Source organism: Pygocentrus nattereri, chromosome 25 (genome assembly GCF_015220715.1).
Source record: "Pygocentrus nattereri isolate fPygNat1 chromosome 25, fPygNat1.pri, whole genome shotgun sequence".
NCBI classification, from domain to species: domain Eukaryota; kingdom Metazoa; phylum Chordata; class Actinopteri; order Characiformes; family Serrasalmidae; genus Pygocentrus; species Pygocentrus nattereri.
Window position 1 is genome coordinate 6,836,018 of NC_051235.1, and position 20,210 is coordinate 6,856,227.

General features: G+C 41.6%; 2 protein-coding genes across 3 annotated transcripts; both read left to right on the top strand.

Annotated features, from left to right (window-relative positions):
• The first annotated feature begins 377 nt into the window (after nucleotides 1-377).
• Nucleotides 378-12,727, top strand: LOC108436631 (epoxide hydrolase 1-like). Of its 2 annotated transcripts, none has more exons than XM_017713254.2 (9): nucleotides 378-448; nucleotides 2,012-2,231; nucleotides 2,640-2,820; nucleotides 4,094-4,306; nucleotides 4,771-4,900; nucleotides 6,009-6,223; nucleotides 7,694-7,802; nucleotides 9,447-9,572; nucleotides 12,287-12,727. In XM_017713254.2, exons 1-9 carry the CDS (start codon nucleotides 426-428, stop codon nucleotides 12,492-12,494), a joined length of 1,425 nt encoding a protein of 474 aa, XP_017568743.1. In that variant the 5' UTR covers nucleotides 378-425; the 3' UTR covers nucleotides 12,495-12,727. The 2 variants fall into 2 exon arrangements, with proteins under 2 accessions (XP_017568743.1, XP_037390227.1); XM_037534330.1 differs by having other exon boundaries at nucleotides 7,742-7,802.
• A 1,600-nt stretch (nucleotides 12,728-14,327) lies between these two features.
• On the top strand, nucleotides 14,328-20,016 carry LOC119262432 (epoxide hydrolase 1-like). The gene is made up of 3 exons (XM_037534345.1): nucleotides 14,328-15,164; nucleotides 16,736-16,861; nucleotides 19,578-20,016. Exons 1-3 carry the CDS (start codon nucleotides 15,070-15,072, stop codon nucleotides 19,783-19,785), a joined length of 429 nt encoding a protein of 142 aa, XP_037390242.1. The 5' UTR covers nucleotides 14,328-15,069; the 3' UTR covers nucleotides 19,786-20,016.
• Nucleotides 20,017-20,210: the final 194 nt, after the last annotated feature.

The window sequence follows — 20,210 nt, forward strand, 5'->3', positions numbered from 1 at the left end:
GGCTTATGTAGCCAATATGAATCCTTTATAATGTGAGTCTAGAAGTGCAGTCATTGGCAAAAGTGAAGTAATGTTTATGTCTTTCCAGTAAGACATAATTTCACATTCTAGTAACCACTGGCTCTCAATTCCAGTTGTGTTGGATGCCCTCCAGTTGGATGCCCTTGGTTGCCCAGTCCAGTGTTTTCCCTCCATCCCACCTCATCAGTCCCTCTACGAGGTGAACCAGGCATGATAGGGAAAACTCTTCTCCTTGTAGCTCCTCTGAACTTGGGATTGGGAGCCACTGACTAAAACAAATGACCATTGTTCTGCAGCAGCCTTCTAACCCTACAACGCTGCCCCAATTACAGTGGCTTATGCTGGAGCTCAGCTGGGTGGATAAATTCCACTCCCTGCACTGTCGAGTTAGGAACGCAGCAAGAATGCATTCTTTGATGTCTTTCAGGTAAGTGTCCTATTGATCACATTTTATTGGCTTAAGAGATGCTATGAGTTGCACGTGGATGGTCCATAGTGATGCTCTGATGCATTTCCAGTGGTGGAAAGAGAAAGATGTAGGAGTAATACAGTCAAATAGAGTTTCCCTTTGTCGGAATCATTCCAGAGCACTGGAATATTTAATCCTCGGAAAAACCCAACAGTGTTCCATACAAAAAAACAGCTAGAATAAGTCGTTTATCATGCTGTCTGACTGGAAGAAGTAGCTTAAAGTTTTAAATGGAGGCCGAATGCTGAATGTTATCTCACTTGCCTCTCAACCTTGAAAAGGTTGAAACCCACCAACATTAAATGTTTTTGTTCCAGCAACACATTTAGCCAGCATTGTCACTGCTGGTCATAGCAACTTGTTAGCTATTCAGCTAGCAGGTTGCATTTATGTCTTATGATTTCAAAGCTTAAATGTGAGGTGTTTCCTAACAGCTATCTACCCATAGCGTTCTGTACATTCCAAGTATGCTGTTTTCACATGTAGGCCATAGACAGACGATGGAAAACCGAATATTCCACTGTTTTCAATGGAGCCGCGAGGGAAATTCTCCCACTGCAAGCGGTTAGCGGAACAATCCGCCAATAGTTATATTTTTTATATATATACTTTTCCCTTCGTTTTCTATACAAAAATCTGATATATGGCCATGTAGGGTTGGGCATATATACAATATACACTATATTGCCAAATGTATTCACTCGTCTGGCTTCAAACACATATGAACTTGACTGAGATCCCCTTCTTAATCCACAGTCATATTGGAACAGGAAGGGGCCATCCCCAAACTGTTCTCACAAAGTTGGGAGCATGAAATCGTCCAAAATCTCTTGGTTTGCTGAAGCATTGAGTTCCTTTAACTGGAAATAAGCGGCCGAGCCCAACTCCTGAAAAACAACCCCACACCATAATCCCCCCTCCACCAAACATTACACTTGGCACAATGCAGTCAGACAAGTACCGTCTCCTGGCAACCCAGAGTCATCCATCGGATTGCCAGATGGAGAAGAGCGATTCGTCACTCCAGAGAACACGTTTCCACTGCTCTGAGTCCAGTGGCGGCGCTTTACACCACTACATTCGATGCTTTGCTTTGCGTTTGATGATGTAAGGCTTGGGTGCAGCTGCTCGGCCATGGAAACCCATTCCATGAAGCTCTCTACTCTGTTCTTGAGATGATCTGAAGGCCACATGATGTTCGGAGGTCTGTAGTGATTGACTCTGCAGAAAGTTGGTGACCTTTTATTTTATTCGTTTTATTATAATGAAATGGCACGTGGGGGTATGTGCATCTCAGCGCAGGCAAAATGAAAAAGCTAATGAAATGAAACTACATCTGGCATCTACTCGTGTAATCAGATTCATTTGCAGGTCATTTTGTCCATTCAGTATGAAACATGTAAAGGGCATCTGTGTTTTCCAATAGTTTAAATAATCTGAAAGCTACAATGGCAGTGACTATAGCTATGGAAATTTTAAAAAAATATTAACATTTACATGCTGTTTTTTGTGTGTCTACAGACATTCCATTGGTTTTCCAAGCACAGCCGGGCTCAAGCTCCCGAGGGTCTCCATGGCAGCTGGTGGTCCCAATGCAAGCCAAGTAGGGCGAGTGGGAGGCCAGAGGAAAGCGAGTTCCATTGCCAAGAGCGACGGATGGTGGAGTAGAGATAAGAGACCAGCAGCCAATGACCCTCCTATCCATCCTTTCATGGTGGAAACCTCTGATGAGGAAATACAGGTGAGAGAAGGTGGAGCGGTCCTGGGTAAAATTAGACAAGGATGGTCCTGTGTCCTGTGGATTCCACCTCGGACAACTTAAGTAGCCAGATACTCTTTCAACAGTGTTTAGCTGTTAGGCTATTCCAGCTTCAAATGAACATAGAGATGAGGTGGACTACAAATCTGGAAGTACTGGGCATGATAGTACAGTAGTAATGTGTGTAGTGATGCATGTAGTAAGGAATCTATGGCTTAATCATCACTACAGCTAAGTTAAGAAAAACAGCATATTTAGATCTATTCTGAAGATAGTTTAGATGTTTTTTTACTAAAATCTAGAATCTAATCTTGGAGTCATTGTCAAAAATGTTGTAGTCTGTAATATCTCATACGGTTACAATGATCTTAATGTCTCCTGTCCCATCAGGACCTCCACGCAAGGCTGGACAAGGCCCGAATCTCTCCTCCTCTGGAGGACGCCGGCTTCCACTACGGCTTCAACCCCGAGTACCTCAGGAAAGTGATCTCCTACTGGAGGCACCAGTTTGACTGGGCGAAGCAAGTTAACGTCCTGAACCGCTACCCACACTTCAAAACAAAAATCGAGGGTCAGCCCGAGCTTATGCACTTACAGATATATACCCATATACATATTCATACACAGTTTTATTGATTTGCTACCTTTTTGGCAAATTTCTGTGCACAATTAAGTTTAACATGTGCCGTACCTTTTGCACAGGAAACATTTTATGTTAAATTTTCCCCCCAATAAATTCAATTCAGCAAAAAATTAACTTATTTTCATTAAGAAAATCAACAGAACGTCATTTGACTGGGGTGCCCAAAGTTTTGCATATGACTGTGAATTGAATGAGGATGGAAAATGTATCAGGAACTGCAGAAATTACATACAATGCAATATAATTTTAGGCGCAAAACTGTTCCAGGCAAAGAATATACACTATAAGGCAAGAATCTTGGGATACTTGACCATTACATTTATATGAGCTTGTTGGTCATCCCATTCCAAAACCATGGGCATTAATATGGAGTTGGCCTTGTGCAGCTATAACAGCCTCCACTCTTCTGAGAAGCTTTCTACAAGATTGTTGCCACAAAGTTGGAACGTATTCATGGTGAGTCTTTGTATGCTGTAGCATTAACATCACACTAAGGGTCCAAACCATGAAAAACAAGCCCAGCCCATTATCCGTCCTCCACCAAACTTTACCGTTGGCACTAAGCATTCCTGTAGGTAGTGTTGTCCTGGAATTGGCCAAACCCAGATTCTTCCAGTAGTCAGTCAGATAGTGATAATTCATCACTCCAGAGAATATGGTCCACTCTTCCAGAGTCCAGTGATGGTGTGCTTTACACCACTCCAGCCAATGCTTGGCTTTGCACATAGTGCTCTTAGGCTTGTGTGCAGCTACACCTCGATGGAAACCCATTTCCTGAAGCTCCCGGCACAGCTGTTGTTGCCTCCAGAGGCAGTTTGGCTGCATTCTGTAGGGAGTGATGCAACAGAGGATAGGCAATTTGTATGCGCTACACACTTCAGCCCCACTCTGCCCGCTCTGTGCATTATGGTGGTCTACCTTTTCATGTCTAGACACTTCCATTGCACAGTAGCACTTATAAGATCCAGCAAGACTGAAATTCAGCAAATTCAGAAGTGGCCAAGGTGCTATCCTATGACAGTGTGACGTTTAAAGTTGCTGTGCTCTTCTGTGTTGTCTGTAGAGGTTGCATGGCTATAAGCATTGAGTGTGGCATAAACACCTGAACTCAGTAAATAGGAGGTGTCCACATACTTCTGGCCATATAATGTCTGTTTACATGCAGATCTACATGGTTTTTTTTCTTTTTGGGCCACTGCAGGCTTAAATGTACATTTTGTCCACTGCAAGCCATTTGCTGCCGCTACTGGCCAGCTTGGGAAACCCCTGATGCTGCTGCATGGCTGGCCTGGTTCTTTTTATGAGTTTTATTGGATGCTGCCACTCCTGCTGACCATTCAGGATGACCTGGCCTTCGAAGTCATCTGCCCCTCTATTCCTGGCTACGGCTACTCTGATGCCCCAGAGCTTGAAGGTACTGAAATATGTTGTAGTAATGACTAATCTGTGCAAATGTAAGCAAAATATTCAATGAACATTTTGATTTTAAAAATCCAATTCACGCAATTTTGCTGATACCCCAAATGGTAGAAGCAATGGAAGCTATTAAACCACTATTTAGCAAGCTGCTTCATGATGACTGCTACTACTGTTTTAGCTATGCACCATACTTTTGTCCATATTTTTAGACAACAGTGTGTCATACAGTGTCAGAAATCACATAAGTAAGTCTATTTAAGATAACTTAGCAACTCAGCGTGGTTTGAGGCAAGTGCATGATGGCTTAGGTAGGCATTTTGAAAGATGCTAACTTGGAGCTATAGGCCTTTATTACCTCAGCTACATTAGCCTTGTAGTCCTGCTGCAAAATGAATGAAACAAACTTCCATAGATCAGATCTATTGCCCGAACCCTGTAAGGTTTTCTTGTTTTTTTTAGGATTCAACACTCTGGATGCAGCTCGAGTATTTCTAAAGCTGATGGAGCGTCTGGGCTATTCCGAGTTCTACTTGCAGGGTGGTGACTGGGGCTCCATCATCGCCACCAACATGGCTCAAATGAAACCAGAGTAAGAGCTGCTGGTTTCCCTCATCAACTTCACTGTTAATATATGCTCATTCTGAAACTGATGCCTGCAACACATTCCAAAAAAGTTGGGACGGGGCATTTTAAGACTTCAAAAAGCATCTGATGAAATCATGCATGCTCCTGTGATGGATGTGGGATCAGGAATAATTTGACAAAACATTGTCAAGAAACACTGTTCATCACTGGATCCACCAATGCTGTACTGGGCTGTCCTATGCACAGTGGAAGCCATATATCCACAATGTCCAGAAACGCCACTGACTTCTCTGGGCTCAAATTCTTCTGAAATGGGCTGATGCACAGTGGAAACATGTATTGTGATCTTTTTGAATGTTTAAGGAAATAATGTGTTGTCCGGGGGGCAGCATGGGTAGCGCTGTTGCTTCACAGCACGGAGGGGGCCTGGGTTCGATTCACTGGCGGGGCAACCAGGGATCTGTCTGTGTGGAGTTTGCATGTTCTCCCTGGGTCTGTATGGCTTTCCTCCAGGTTGCCCCTAGTTGTGGGTGTGCATGAATGTATATGTCTGTGTGTCTGCCCTGTGATGGACTGGCCACCTGTCCAGGGTGTATCCTGCCTCCCACCCAATAACTGCTGGGATGGGCTCCAGCTCCCCCTGCGACCCAGAAGGAGAAGTGGCTTAGAAGGTGTGTGTTGTCTGGTCCAAAGTAGAAAAATGCTGTCCAGATAGTTATCATCATAAAGTTTAAAAGCCAGCATCTATCATGGAACGGTAAGGTATGAGTGGGGAGCTTGTACATCTGTAAAAGCACCATTAAGTTTTGTACACATTCTGAAGCAACATATGCAGCCTTTTAGACTCTTTTTCAGAGATATCCACGCTTTTTCCAACACAAGAACGCCAAATTGGATCAGTTGGTGTCTTCAGTCTCCAAACATTTAATAAGTGCCATGAAAAAGAAAGGTGATGTAACATGTGATGACTCGGCTTTTTTTTGGAATGTGTAGCAGGCATCAAATTTGGAATTAGCTTAAAAAAAACTTTCTACTGTCCCAACGTTTTGGAATGAGCTTTGTAATTGTTCACTCTCAATTGCTTTTTACTGCTATTGCACTGAACCCCACAGCTGTGTGAAGGGCCTCCATCTCAACATGTTTCCCGTTTCCAATGCAAACCTGGTCGTGCTGCTGTCTCTGCTATTGGGCTCCCACTTCCCCTCTCTAGTGGGCTTCAGCCAGGAGGATGTCAACCGCCTCTACCCCTACATACAGAAGAATGTCTTCTCCATGCTGAGGGAGACCGGCTACCTGCACATCCAGGCAACAAAACCAGACACAGCGGGTGAGCTGCCTCCACCGTATGACAAATGGTTTTAAACAGCCCATATCCTGTATTTTTCATTTATTGAGGTCTACTTTTGTGTTTGTGTGATTTATGTACCAAAAATTGTCATAATTCAGGTTTACACAACATTTTCTGACCTCCTTTTATCCCCTAGTACTAAACAGGCTGTTTTTATTGTTATGTAGCATATAATGCAGCATTGTATCCCTCAGCCTCATTTTGACAGAATTTCATTTTCATGCTTTTATTCATCAGTGTTCTTTTTCTACAATACCTAGCATGAATTACATAAATATATCATACAAAAACTGGGAATCCCTGTGGTGTCAACCACTCCTGGCTGCTAGCCACTGAGCTACAGGCTAATAAATACAAAGCAGCTAGCACTGGTACTACTTTTACCTCAGTCGTTGAACAAATACCTGTAGAAAACAGCAATTCTATCTTTATTCAGCACAAAATGGACACCAAGGACGAGCTTTTAGCCTTTTGGCCAAAAGTAAACAAGCCAAACTCAGGTAAAGATTTCTATATAGCCAGTTAGCTTCTTTTTCACCTTTAACTTTTAGCTTGACTTCTTCACTTTTAACTTGACTTCGTCGCATGATGAGTCATTTCTGTCAAGTTATCCATTTTCTCCACTGTAATGATGATATGAAGACACTTACTACGCTAATACAGATGTTTTAGCTTCCTTCTGCATTCACTAGCTAACAACTAGCAAGTCCACCCCAAAGGAGTTGAGGTCTTCAAAATGTGCTCCCGTCTTCAAAATGCATCAACAGAAGGGTGTATTCCTGCTCTTTAACCCAGGATATCTTACTCTAGATACCACAGCACCACTGTAAGATGCAAGTAAGCATGTTCACAACAGATATAGTGGTGGTAACATTTTTTATTTTGCCCAGAGTCTTATTTTGCCCTGGTTCCAGATGTCAGTTATAGAGACAGCCCTATGAGAAATGCATTGGTCTTTTGGAAAACTCATGTACATGATATACTGCCCCCCCCCCCCACCCCCCCCCCCCCACCCCATAAACACACTTCTAACCTTGTGGAAAGCCTTCCCAGAAGAGTTGAAGCTGTTATAGCTGCAAAGAGTGGGCCGACATCATATTAAACCCTATAGATTAAGAATGGGATCTCACTCAATTTCATATGTGTGTGAAGGCAGACGAGCGAATACTTTTGGCAATATAGTGTACCGGTTTGGTCATGTATGAAGGAGCCTGAGCTGTTTTTATAAATCTGTTTCCAAGCTTTGCATATTGGCTCAAACTCTCTTCGTATACTTGTGTGTCAAGTTTGAAAAAGACTGGATAAAGCATTGATGATTTGAAGCTGGTTTTGTGACCTCACCCCACCCAACAAAGGCCTCTGTGAATAGTAGGAGTGGTGGACTAAGTGGAATGTCACGTTCAAACCTCAAGTTCAGAGTGACTTCAAGTGCTTTGGCGCCTCCTGCAGGGTGCGGGTTGAATGACTCTCCTGTTGGCTTGGCTGCTTACATCCTAGAGAAGTTTTCCAGCTGGACTGACCCTCAGAATGTGCATCTTCTTGATGGAGGACTCGAGAGGTGAAATCTCCACAGTAGCAGCGTATCTCATATATGTATATATAACATACACAACATTAAAACCACCACCTTATTTCTACATGCATTGGGCATTTTATCAGCTCCACTTACTGTATAGCTGCACTCTGTAGTTCTACAGTTACAGACTGTAGTCCATCTGTTTCTCTGATACTCTGTTAGCCCCTTTTTACCCTGTTCTTCAGGACCACCACAGAGCAGTGGATCATTCTCAGCACTGCAGTGGCACTAACATGGAGGTGGTGTCTTAATGTGTGTTGCACTGGTGCAAGTTGATCAGACACAGCAGTGCTGCTGGAGTTTTTAAATACTGTGTCCACTCACTGTCCACTCTATTAGACACTCCTACCTTGTTGGTCCACCTTGTAGATGTAAAGTCAGAGACAGTAGCTCATCTGCTGCTGCAATGTTTGTGTTGGTCATCCTCTAGTCCTTCAGTGGTCACAGGATGCTGTTGGATATTTTAGGTTGGCGGACTATTCGCAGTCCAGCAGTGACACTGAGGTCTTTAAAAACTCCAGCAGAACTGCTGTGTCTGATCCACTCAGACCAGTGCAACACACTAGCACATCACCACCACGTCGGTGTCACTGCAGTGCTGAGAATGATCCACCACCCAAATAATACCAGCTCTGTGGTGGTCCCATGGGGGTTCTGACCATTGAAGAACAAAGCAACAAAGTATCAGAGAAACAGATGGACTACAGTCTGTAACTGTAGAACTACAAAGTGCACCTATAGAGTAAGTGGAGCTGGTAAAATGGACAATGAGTGTAGAAACAAGGAGGTGGTTTTAATGTTATGGTTGCTTGGTGTATCTACACCTTTACTCTGCTCTGTTATCAGCATCTCGTATTTTCAATCACTGGTCACTTTATGAGCTTGACCTACCTTACAGATGTAGGGTTAGATATATCTGGTAATAAGGTATACTAAGGTATTTAAATACGATGTTGGTATTTTAAAATAATGCCATTATATGTTTCAAATTTCAATTCCATGTCTGTACAGCTACATAAACTCCCATTTATATTTTAGATTCAACTTATATTGGGAGAAAGTTCGCTGTTATGCAGCACTAGTAGCAATAGAAATCAGAGCCAGGAAAAAAAATTCAGAAAAATGAAGCCGCCACAAAACATGTTCAATTTTGCCATTAACTCTGAACACAAGTCACTCTTTGAGCTCTCAGATATTCTCTAAACAGATGTCGTTTAGCATGGAACCAAGCCTCTGCTGTGGTTTGTGGCACTTTTAGCCTGCTATCTAAGCTATCATTAGCTTAGCCAAAATGCTACCATCCCAAACACGCCAGAACAGGTTTGATTTCAGCTTTCTACTACTCCAACACCGGTCACTCCTCTTTTACACTCTCAGACATTAGCTTTTCATTGTCTAAACCTGTTTCAGTCAGAACCAAACCCGTGGTACGTGGCACTGTTTGGGTCTGTAGCTGCTCGCTAAGCTAATGTTAAGTTAGCAGGTCAAGCTATGAGCTAACTATGCACCAGCAAAGTGGAGCTACTAGAGTTAAGTGAACAGTAAGTGTAGATAAAAGTGTGATTAAGTGAATCAATTAATACTCTTTCATGGCCACATGATGCTGTGAATTCTGTACAATTCCAGGAAATTCAGCCTTGATGACCTCCTCACTATTGTCATGATCTATTGGACTATGGGTTCCATAGTGCCTTCAATGCGCTTTTACAAAGAGAACTTCAAAGAAGGCCTTTGGAAAAGGGAGGACGCCAGGTGAGAACTTCACACGCCTCAGTTTCAGTCCTGTGGTGTTAGGGGCCTACCGACTGTGTGAAAGTCATTTCTTACCCCATTTCTTTCCCTCTACCCCAAATGCAGTTGCTCAGCCAAAACATGTGTTTCGTCCAAAGTTTGCCTATTTCAAGTCGATTTATATCTCTGTGAAGATGCATGTAAACGTAGCATAGAGACACAAGGAAGAGGTTTAATGGTATATGAGGAGCCAACACCCTTCCCACCACACTTGGGTTGCTACCCGTCCAGTATTTTCCATGGCCTGTATGTGCCATCAGTCTGAACAGGTCACACTCCTGAACTGACCCACATGCACAAAAGAACACCGATCTGCCCGGCATGCTTAGCATACAGACACAGCTGTCTTCTGTAATTCCTTAAAAGGGATTCCAATTTTCTGCACGCTTAAAAGGTTACGATGTAAACAGAGTCATTCCGAGGGGTTTGGTGTGAAATGCTCAGTTCTAGAGAAACTTACAGAGTAAGTATTGTTCAGTCTTGGTGATAGGAGCCAGATGTCCACCGCTAAAAGCTCCCTCACAGAAAGTTATTAGACTAAGTGTTTATGGATATGCTGCCTGATTGTTTTACCATAGTTTTGAGAAGGTTTTTAGACTTATGCGTGGTGGAGAGGTACGTTTTACCCATCATCATCACATATGAAGACACGTGTAGTTTCACGGGTGGTTTTGGAAAGTAAACAAAGTAGCTATATTTGTGTTGTAGATGTTGTAATGTCTGATTCCTATCACCACCACTGTAAAGAAATTTGAGCCATTAAATTTCTCTACAATAAACACTTTCACATTAAACTACTGTGTGAATTTGCTTGCACTACCCTCATTGAATTTGACAGAATTTTTAAAAACATCATTATAATTCCTAATCATAGTATAATTATCCTTTCACACGACTTTGAACCTTGACATGTGTGAACTCATAACTGCATAACTGATACTTGCAGGACAAACAACAGATACCAAAAACCACCACAGTGGACAAAGTTTACAGACAAATTGTACTGGTTAACTCTAGTGTTAGCTCATCTGAAGAGGCAGTCTCTGTTACTCTTCAAATGAAACTGTACAGATTTTCCTTGACTATTTTTGAGTAATAATAAAAAAAAAATGAAATGTTTTCCTCTGCGTACCATAGAAACGTATTGAAACCAATACTGGTATCAAGTATCTCTCCAATATCATCCCGATTTACTCATACTCACAACAAATGCACTGATATCAACATTTGATATCAGCTAATAAGTAAGCCTACTGTATGTTGTTGTGCTAATGAACAAGCAGCTCAAGCTGGCAGTGGACGAGGGTCTCCTCACACATAGAAGTGTTAGTGACTCCATGGCAGTCGGACGCCAGAGTGTTCGCTACTTTAAACATTCCACCTTGACATTTTGCCACCAGGAATATAGTAGGTAATGTTAGCTTGTTTTTAAGCACACAGTTACACCATGAAAACCAAAGTCAACATTTGCTACTAAAGTCCATACTGGTTGACCCTGAGTAATTAGAAACATGAAATATAAATGTTAATATGTTGATTTTTTTAAGCTGCCTTAAAAATAGGCTGTAGAGACTGTACTGCCCAACCGTGTACCTCACAAAGTAGCAACGCTACAAGCTTCTCAGCATGTTCCTCCAGTGCTTTATGCGCAGCATGTTATTTTGAATGAAATGCGATGTGGATCATCACGATGCCGCATGTCAGTTTATCAGTTTGAGTATATAAATCATAGATAGGCTTTGTCCATTCATGATAGTCCATTGAGTTGTATAGTGTGAGTCAGCGAAGAACAAGACTGGTGAAACTTGGACAGTGTATGTCTGGCTTTAGAGGACACTGAACTATAGCTTACCACCAACACCACAAACCACACCACACAATCACATAAAACTTCAGACATAGAACACCAGAAGTGAGAAGTGAGATGTGATTCCTGCTGTTATTGAGCTACAGAGGCTGCTGCTGTTAAAAGAGACAGATGAGGATCAAAACTATGAAATGTACTTTACAGCTGTAATGAAGTGCTTTTCTGATTCTCCTCCACTGCAGTGTTACTTGAGGAAAAGTAACTAATGTAGCACAGCTAGCTAATGCACATCATTTAACTGTTAAGATACATTGAACTCATTTATGCTAACAACTGCTTCATTCCAAGTAGGTTACCCAATTTTATCGGTATTGGCAAGTACCAATAATATGTACTCTCGTTACTGTACTTGAGTACAGTTTTCCCTATAAGTGTACTTATTGGAGTAGAAGTAGCTGAGGTAGCTGAGGCAGCTCAGAAATATGTTCAGGTTGTGGCAGTGGAAATACAAAAAAGTAGCTAAGTAACTCAGTACTTAAATAGTTTTAATGAACTACTCATTTACTTGTAATTTTATTTACTAATACTATTACTTGTACTTGATTAAAGTATCACTACAAAAACAGTACTTGTACTTGAGTAGGTATTTTCAGTACTCTTTACACCCCTGCTCGTACTCAGTCCCTAGTGTGCAGCTAAACTGAAAATGAATTGTCCAAATATTTATTTATTTAGTCAATATACCAATATTAGTCACAATATACATCCCTAGAACACACTATTGTCATACATAAGCCATTTACAAACAGTTGATATCATTAGGACAGAAAGAAACTGCAATGTGGAGTTCTTGTCTATGTGCCCTCAGGACAAGCGTATACGTGCCCACCGGGCTGGCCGCCTTCCCAGAGGACCTGCTCCACTGCCCACCCCTGTGGGCTCGGCAGAAATACAAGAACATTATGTCCTACTCATATATGCCCCGTGGAGGACACTTCGCTGCCCTGGAGGAGCCACAGCTCCTGGCTGATGATATCCGGCAATTTGTGGCTAAAGTGGAGGCTCTGAAGAAATAGACTTTGAACACCTTAAAATATGTGTCGGCACATTTCAGACCCCGTTTTGCAATAGGAAAGAAACGATTACACTTATGAGGGGTCACCGTGAACAACCATCATATCTTAACTAGCACTACTGTATTCTATTTTCAATGATTTTGTTTAGTTTTTATTTGATTTGCTGTTGTATTATCAGTACTTCATCCTTTCTTCACTCCAACTCTGACAATTTGAGAATAAAATTATAACACAAACTGTCTGGTGTGTCCAACGAGTTTTTCTTCTGGACATTTAAACTGTGCAAGGCACAAAAACAGTAACAATATAACTTCATATTTGTGACGTTTTTAATGAATGCTTTGATCTTTGGTGGCAAAAAATTGTGTGCCATCTTCATAAAGTCTTTATGGAAGGGAAGATGAGATTTAAAATGACTTTCATTTTAAACGGCTGGTGGTGAGCTGTGTACCTTGGTTCCTGCCTGTGGTCCAGGGTCAATTCACTGATAGTGGTTAGGAAGCTGTGAGTGAAGCTGTTCTCGTGGTTCAGCAGGTAAGAAGATCCAAGAAAGGGAGTTTTCAGAAACATTGAAGTGCACCATTTACCAGCAGCGTCTGGGTGTTTAGGAAGTGGTGAGTGAACACATAGTGAGAGATACAGATGGGGTTTACAAACAAATGAACTCTATAATGATATTTGAAGTCAAAGTTGGCTTTACTTCATTCTACTGTATTGCACTTTTCTGTACCGGTTTCACCGTGTAGAACCACTAAACTTTGCAGGATTGTGGAAGCTATAGTGGCATAGTGTGCTTGTGCTTTTGGGGCTGATCACATGGATTGTTTTCTTACAGTCTATGTTCAAACACAATACACAATAGCAACCACCTGGGATACCAGAGCAATGGCCTAGCAACACCTTAACCCCCTGATACCATAGTAAGGCCTAGCAACACTTTAATGATGCCCTGGAAACTATAGCAATGACCTAGTAACACCTTAGCAACCCCCTAGATACAATAGCAATGGCCTAGCAACACCTTAACAATCCCCTGGATAACATAGCAGTGGCCTAGCAACACCTTTAAAACCACTTAGATACCACAGCAATGACCTAGCAACACCTTAACAATCCCCAGGATACCACAGCAGTGGCCTAGCAACACCTTAACAGTCCCATGGATACCATAGCAATGGCCTTGCAACACCTAGAAACTCCTTGGAAACCACATCAATGGCCTAGCCACAACTTAACAATCCCCTGGATACCATAGCAATGGCCTAGTGACACCATAACAATCCCGAGGATACCATAGCATCGGCCTAGCAACACTTACTGCCTGGGATACCATAAACGTGGCCTATCAACACCTTAACAACCCCCTGGATAACATAGCAATGGCCTTAGAACACCTAGAAACTCCCTGCAAACCACAGCAATGACCTAGCAACACCTTAACAACCCCCTGGATAACATAGCAATGGCCTTGCAACACCTAGAAACTCCCTGGAAACCACAGCAATGGCCTGACAACAGCTTAACAACCCCCTGGATAACACAGCAATGGCCTAGCAACACCTTAGCAACCAGTGTTGAAAGCATAGCAGCTGCTGAGCAACACCTTTTTTGCTTTCAATTTAAATGTGTTTTTTAAATGTGTAAGTATAAATCAATGGTCAGCACTTATTAAGAAAATGAACCACCTACAAATGAGGATGTTTGCAAAGTTTATTGTTTATTTAGGTTTTCAGTATTTTTGCGTGTGAACGTTTAGCTGCGAGCGAAGAAAGCCGAGCACAAAATTTCGATTCCAAAAACCACGGAGTCGACTCTGATTCTGATTCCAAGTGACTGCAATCGAAGGAGTCGATTTCAAGGATCGATGATCTCGATGAAGTGCAATATTAATTGTTCATGATCTTAGCAAGAGGATTAGGAGAGCTAAAGCTAGATGAACTAACAGGCGCTGGCAAAACAGCACCTGACATCTTCAGGTCAGTAGATGTTTTGGCCGTGGCTGTTTCATAGCGTTTCGTTATATAACTAAATATGCCATTTTATTTTGTTTTCCACTGTTGTCTGAGGTAAAACAGTGCTGGATTATCGATGTGTGACGCGGGGAAGGACGGATCGCTCAGATAATGACAGAATATCGTCCTCTCTGCGTGAGGAAAACCTGAAAGCTTTGGAGTCGACTCACTGGGAATAGAGGAGTCGATTCTTTTTGGGATCGACTCCCAGCACCAGCTCTGCGTGTCGTCACGGATCTCCGCTGCTGAGGGAGGCGGGCTGTGTCGGGATGAGGAGCCGCAGCCAGAGCGGCTGTGATGCCTGCTTCGTGCTGCGCCAATGTCGCTCGCTCCTCGGAAAAGGCTCGCAACATAAAGGCCGCACTCACAGCTTTTACTCGGGGTTTTATTCCGCGTTCACCGGGGAGCGATAGGACAGCTCTTTGCCTGGTTAGCTAAGCCAGCGGCGGCCGTTATGCAGGTGGTCGGGCGCCGAGGCGTCGAGCCCGCACACAAACCCTCCCCCCGTCCGGGGCCTGGCTCTGGCTCTGGGTCTGGTTCTGGTTCTGGCTCCGGCTCGGATAATGGAGAGAAGCGAAAGCACAGAAGAAGAGGGAGGAGGGGGAGAAGACGACGGGGCAAAAAAGCAAACGAGCCGCCGCCGTTTTTACCGCCGGAGGTACCGTTACCGTTAGAGGATGACGTCACCGTGTGCGGTTAACGAGAAGCGGATAGCGTAGCTAGCTTAGCATAGCTGCTAGGCAGCCTGACTGACCTAACTTTAGCCAGGTTTGGTCACTTTAGTACGAAAGCCCGTTTCCACCACTGGACAGAATATACAGACATTTAGTCAATCATAACAATCAGAAGGTTTTTCATTATTATGACTCATAATTATGAGTTGCTATCTCATAATAATGATGTTTTATCTCATAATTATGACGCAGTATCTCATTAACTGCAGTCAGTTTCATAAATATGGCTTCATATCTCATAATTATGACTTAGTATCTCATAACGACTTACTGTGTCATAATAATGAGATTCATATAGCATAAGTTTGTTTTAGCATCGCATAAGCATAACTTAGTGTCTCAATAATGAGGTTCAATCTCAGTTATGACTTAAATATCTCATAATTATGACTTAGTATCTCATAACGACTTACTGTGTCGTAATAATGAGGTTCAATCTCAGTTATGACTTAAATATCTCATAATTATGACTTAGCATGTCATAATAATGAGATTCATATAGCATAGGTTTATTTGAGCATCTCATAAGTATAACTTAGTGTCTGATAATAATGAGGTTCAATCTCAATTATGACTTAAATATCTCATAATTATGACTTAGTATCTCATAACGACTTGCTGTGTCGTAATAATGAGGTTCAATCTCAGTTATGACTTAAATATCTCATAACGACTTACTGTGTCATAATAATGAGGTTCAATCTCAGTTATGACTTAAATATCTCATATTTATGACTTAGCATGTCATAATAATGAGATTCATATAGCATAGGTGTATTTGAGCATCTCATAAGCATAACTTAGGGTCTCATAATAATGAGGTTCAATCTCAGTTATGACTTAAATATCTCATAATTATGACTTAGTATCTTAATACGACCTACTGTGTCATAATAATGAGGTTCAATCTCAGTTATGACTTAAATATCTCATAATTATGACTTAGTATCTTATTACGACTTAGTGTCTCAATAATGAGGTTCAATCTCAATTATGACTTAAATATCTAATTCCCCATTGTTGACAATTGTGGGACTAATAAAGGATTATCTTAATAAACTCTATTCTCTAAACAGATGTCGTTTAGCATGGAACCAAGCCTCTGCTGTGGTTTGTGGCACTTTTAGCCTGCTATCTAAGCTATCATTAGCTTAGCCAAAATGCTACCATCCCAAACACGCCAGAACAGGTTTGATTTCAGCTTTCTACTACTCCAACACCGGTCACTCCTCTTTTACACTCTCAGACATTAGCTTTTCATTGTCTAAACCTGTTTCAGTCAGAACCAAACCCGTGGTACGTGGCACTGTTTGGGTCTGTAGCTGCTCGCTAAGCTAATGTTAAGTTAGCAGGTCAAGCTATGAGCTAACTATGCACCAGCAAAGTGGAGCTACTAGAGTTAAGTGAACAGTAAGTGTAGATAAAAGTGTGATTAAGTGAATCAATTAATACTCTTTCATGGCCACATGATGCTGTGAATTCTGTACAATTCCAGGAAATTCAGCCTTGATGACCTCCTCACTATTGTCATGATCTATTGGACTATGGGTTCCATAGTGCCTTCAATGCGCTTTTACAAAGAGAACTTCAAAGAAGGCCTTTGGAAAAGGGAGGACGCCAGGTGAGAACTTCACACGCCTCAGTTTCAGTCCTGTGGTGTTAGGGGCCTACCGACTGTGTGAAAGTCATTTCTTACCCCATTTCTTTCCCTCTACCCCAAATGCAGTTGCTCAGCCAAAACATGTGTTTCGTCCAAAGTTTGCCTATTTCAAGTCGATTTATATCTCTGTGAAGATGCATGTAAACGTAGCATAGAGACACAAGGAAGAGGTTTAATGGTATATGAGGAGCCAACACCCTTCCCACCACACTTGGGTTGCTACCCGTCCAGTATTTTCCATGGCCTGTATGTGCCATCAGTCTGAACAGGTCACACTCCTGAACTGACCCACATGCACAAAAGAACACCGATCTGCCCGGCATGCTTAGCATACAGACACAGCTGTCTTCTGTAATTCCTTAAAAGGGATTCCAATTTTCTGCACGCTTAAAAGGTTACGATGTAAACAGAGTCATTCCGAGGGGTTTGGTGTGAAATGCTCAGTTCTAGAGAAACTTACAGAGTAAGTATTGTTCACAGTCTTGGTGATAGGAGCCAGATGTCCACCGCTAAAAGCTCCCTCACAGAAAGTTATTAGACTAAGTGTTTATGGATATGCTGCCTGATTGTTTTACCATAGTTTTGAGAAGGTTTTTAGACTTATGCGTGGTGGAGAGGTACGTTTTACCCATCATCATCACATATGAAGACACGTGTAGTTTCACGGGTGGTTTTGGAAAGTAAACAAAGTAGCTATATTTGTGTTGTAGATGTTGTAATGTCTGATTCCTATCACCACCACTGTAAAGAAATTTGAGCCATTAAATTTCTCTACAATAAACACTTTCACATTAAACTACTGTGTGAATTTGCTTGCACTACCCTCATTGAATTTGACAGAATTTTTAAAAACATCATTATAATTCCTAATCATAGTATAATTATCCTTTCACACGACTTTGAACCTTGACATGTGTGAACTCATAACTGCATAACTGATACTTGCAGGACAAACAACAGATACCAAAAACCACCACAGTGGACAAAGTTTACAGACAAATTGTACTGGTTAACTCTAGTGTTAGCTCATCTGAAGAGGCAGTCTCTGTTACTCTTCAAATGAAACTGTACAGATTTTCCTTGACTATTTTTGAGTAATAATAAAAAAAAAATGAAATGTTTTCCTCTGCGTACCATAGAAACGTATTGAAACCAATACTGGTATCAAGTATCTCTCCAATATCATCCCGATTTACTCATACTCACAACAAATGCACTGATATCAACATTTGATATCAGCTAATAAGTAAGCCTACTGTATGTTGTTGTGCTAATGAACAAGCAGCTCAAGCTGGCAGTGGACGAGGGTCTCCTCACACATAGAAGTGTTAGTGACTCCATGGCAGTCGGACGCCAGAGTGTTCGCTACTTTAAACATTCCACCTTGACATTTTGCCACCAGGAATATAGTAGGTAATGTTAGCTTGTTTTTAAGCACACAGTTACACCATGAAAACCAAAGTCAACATTTGCTACTAAAGTCCATACTGGTTGACCCTGAGTAATTAGAAACATGAAATATAAATGTTAATATGTTGATTTTTTTAAGCTGCCTTAAAAATAGGCTGTAGAGACTGTACTGCCCAACCGTGTACCTCACAAAGTAGCAACGCTACAAGCTTCTCAGCATGTTCCTCCAGTGCTTTATGCGCAGCATGTTATTTTGAATGAAATGCGATGTGGATCATCACGATGCCGCATGTCAGTTTATCAGTTTGAGTATATAAATCATAGATAGGCTTTGTCCATTCATGATAGTCCATTGAGTTGTATAGTGTGAGTCAGCGAAGAACAAGACTGGTGAAACTTGGACAGTGTATGTCTGGCTTTAGAGGACACTGAACTATAGCTTACCACCAACACCACAAACCACACCACACAATCACATAAAACTTCAGACATAGAACACCAGAAGTGAGAAGTGAGATGTGATTCCTGCTGTTATTGAGCTACAGAGGCTGCTGCTGTTAAAAGAGACAGATGAGGATCAAAACTATGAAATGTACTTTACAGCTGTAATGAAGTGCTTTTCTGATTCTCCTCCACTGCAGTGTTACTTGAGGAAAAGTAACTAATGTAGCACAGCTAGCTAATGCACATCATTTAACTGTTAAGATACATTGAACTCATTTATGCTAACAACTGCTTCATTCCAAGTAGGTTACCCAATTTTATCGGTATTGGCAAGTACCAATAATATGTACTCTCGTTACTGTACTTGAGTACAGTTTTCCCTATAAGTGTACTTATTGGAGTAGAAGTAGCTGAGGTAGCTGAGGCAGCTCAGAAATATGTTCAGGTTGTGGCAGTGGAAATACAAAAAAGTAGCTAAGTAACTCAGTACTTAAATAGTTTTAATGAACTACTCATTTACTTGTAATTTTATTTACTAATACTATTACTTGTACTTGATTAAAGTATCACTACAAAAACAGTACTTGTACTTGAGTAGGTATTTTCAGTACTCTTTACACCCCTGCTCGTACTCAGTCCCTAGTGTGCAGCTAAACTGAAAATGAATTGTCCAAATATTTATTTATTTAGTCAATATACCAATATTAGTCACAATATACATCCCTAGAACACACTATTGTCATACATAAGCCATTTACAAACAGTTGATATCATTAGGACAGAAAGAAACTGCAATGTGGAGTTCTTGTCTATGTGCCCTCAGGACAAGCGTATACGTGCCCACCGGGCTGGCCGCCTTCCCAGAGGACCTGCTCCACTGCCCACCCCTGTGGGCTCGGCAGAAATACAAGAACATTATGTCCTACTCATATATGCCCCGTGGAGGACACTTCGCTGCCCTGGAGGAGCCACAGCTCCTGGCTGATGATATCCGGCAATTTGTGGCTAAAGTGGAGGCTCTGAAGAAATAGACTTTGAACACCTTAAAATATGTGTCGGCACATTTCAGACCCCGTTTTGCAATAGGAAAGAAACGATTACACTTATGAGGGGTCACCGTGAACAACCATCATATCTTAACTAGCACTACTGTATTCTATTTTCAATGATTTTGTTTAGTTTTTATTTGATTTGCTGTTGTATTATCAGTACTTCATCCTTTCTTCACTCCAACTCTGACAATTTGAGAATAAAATTATAACACAAACTGTCTGGTGTGTCCAACGAGTTTTTCTTCTGGACATTTAAACTGTGCAAGGCACAAAAACAGTAACAATATAACTTCATATTTGTGACGTTTTTAATGAATGCTTTGATCTTTGGTGGCAAAAAATTGTGTGCCATCTTCATAAAGTCTTTATGGAAGGGAAGATGAGATTTAAAATGACTTTCATTT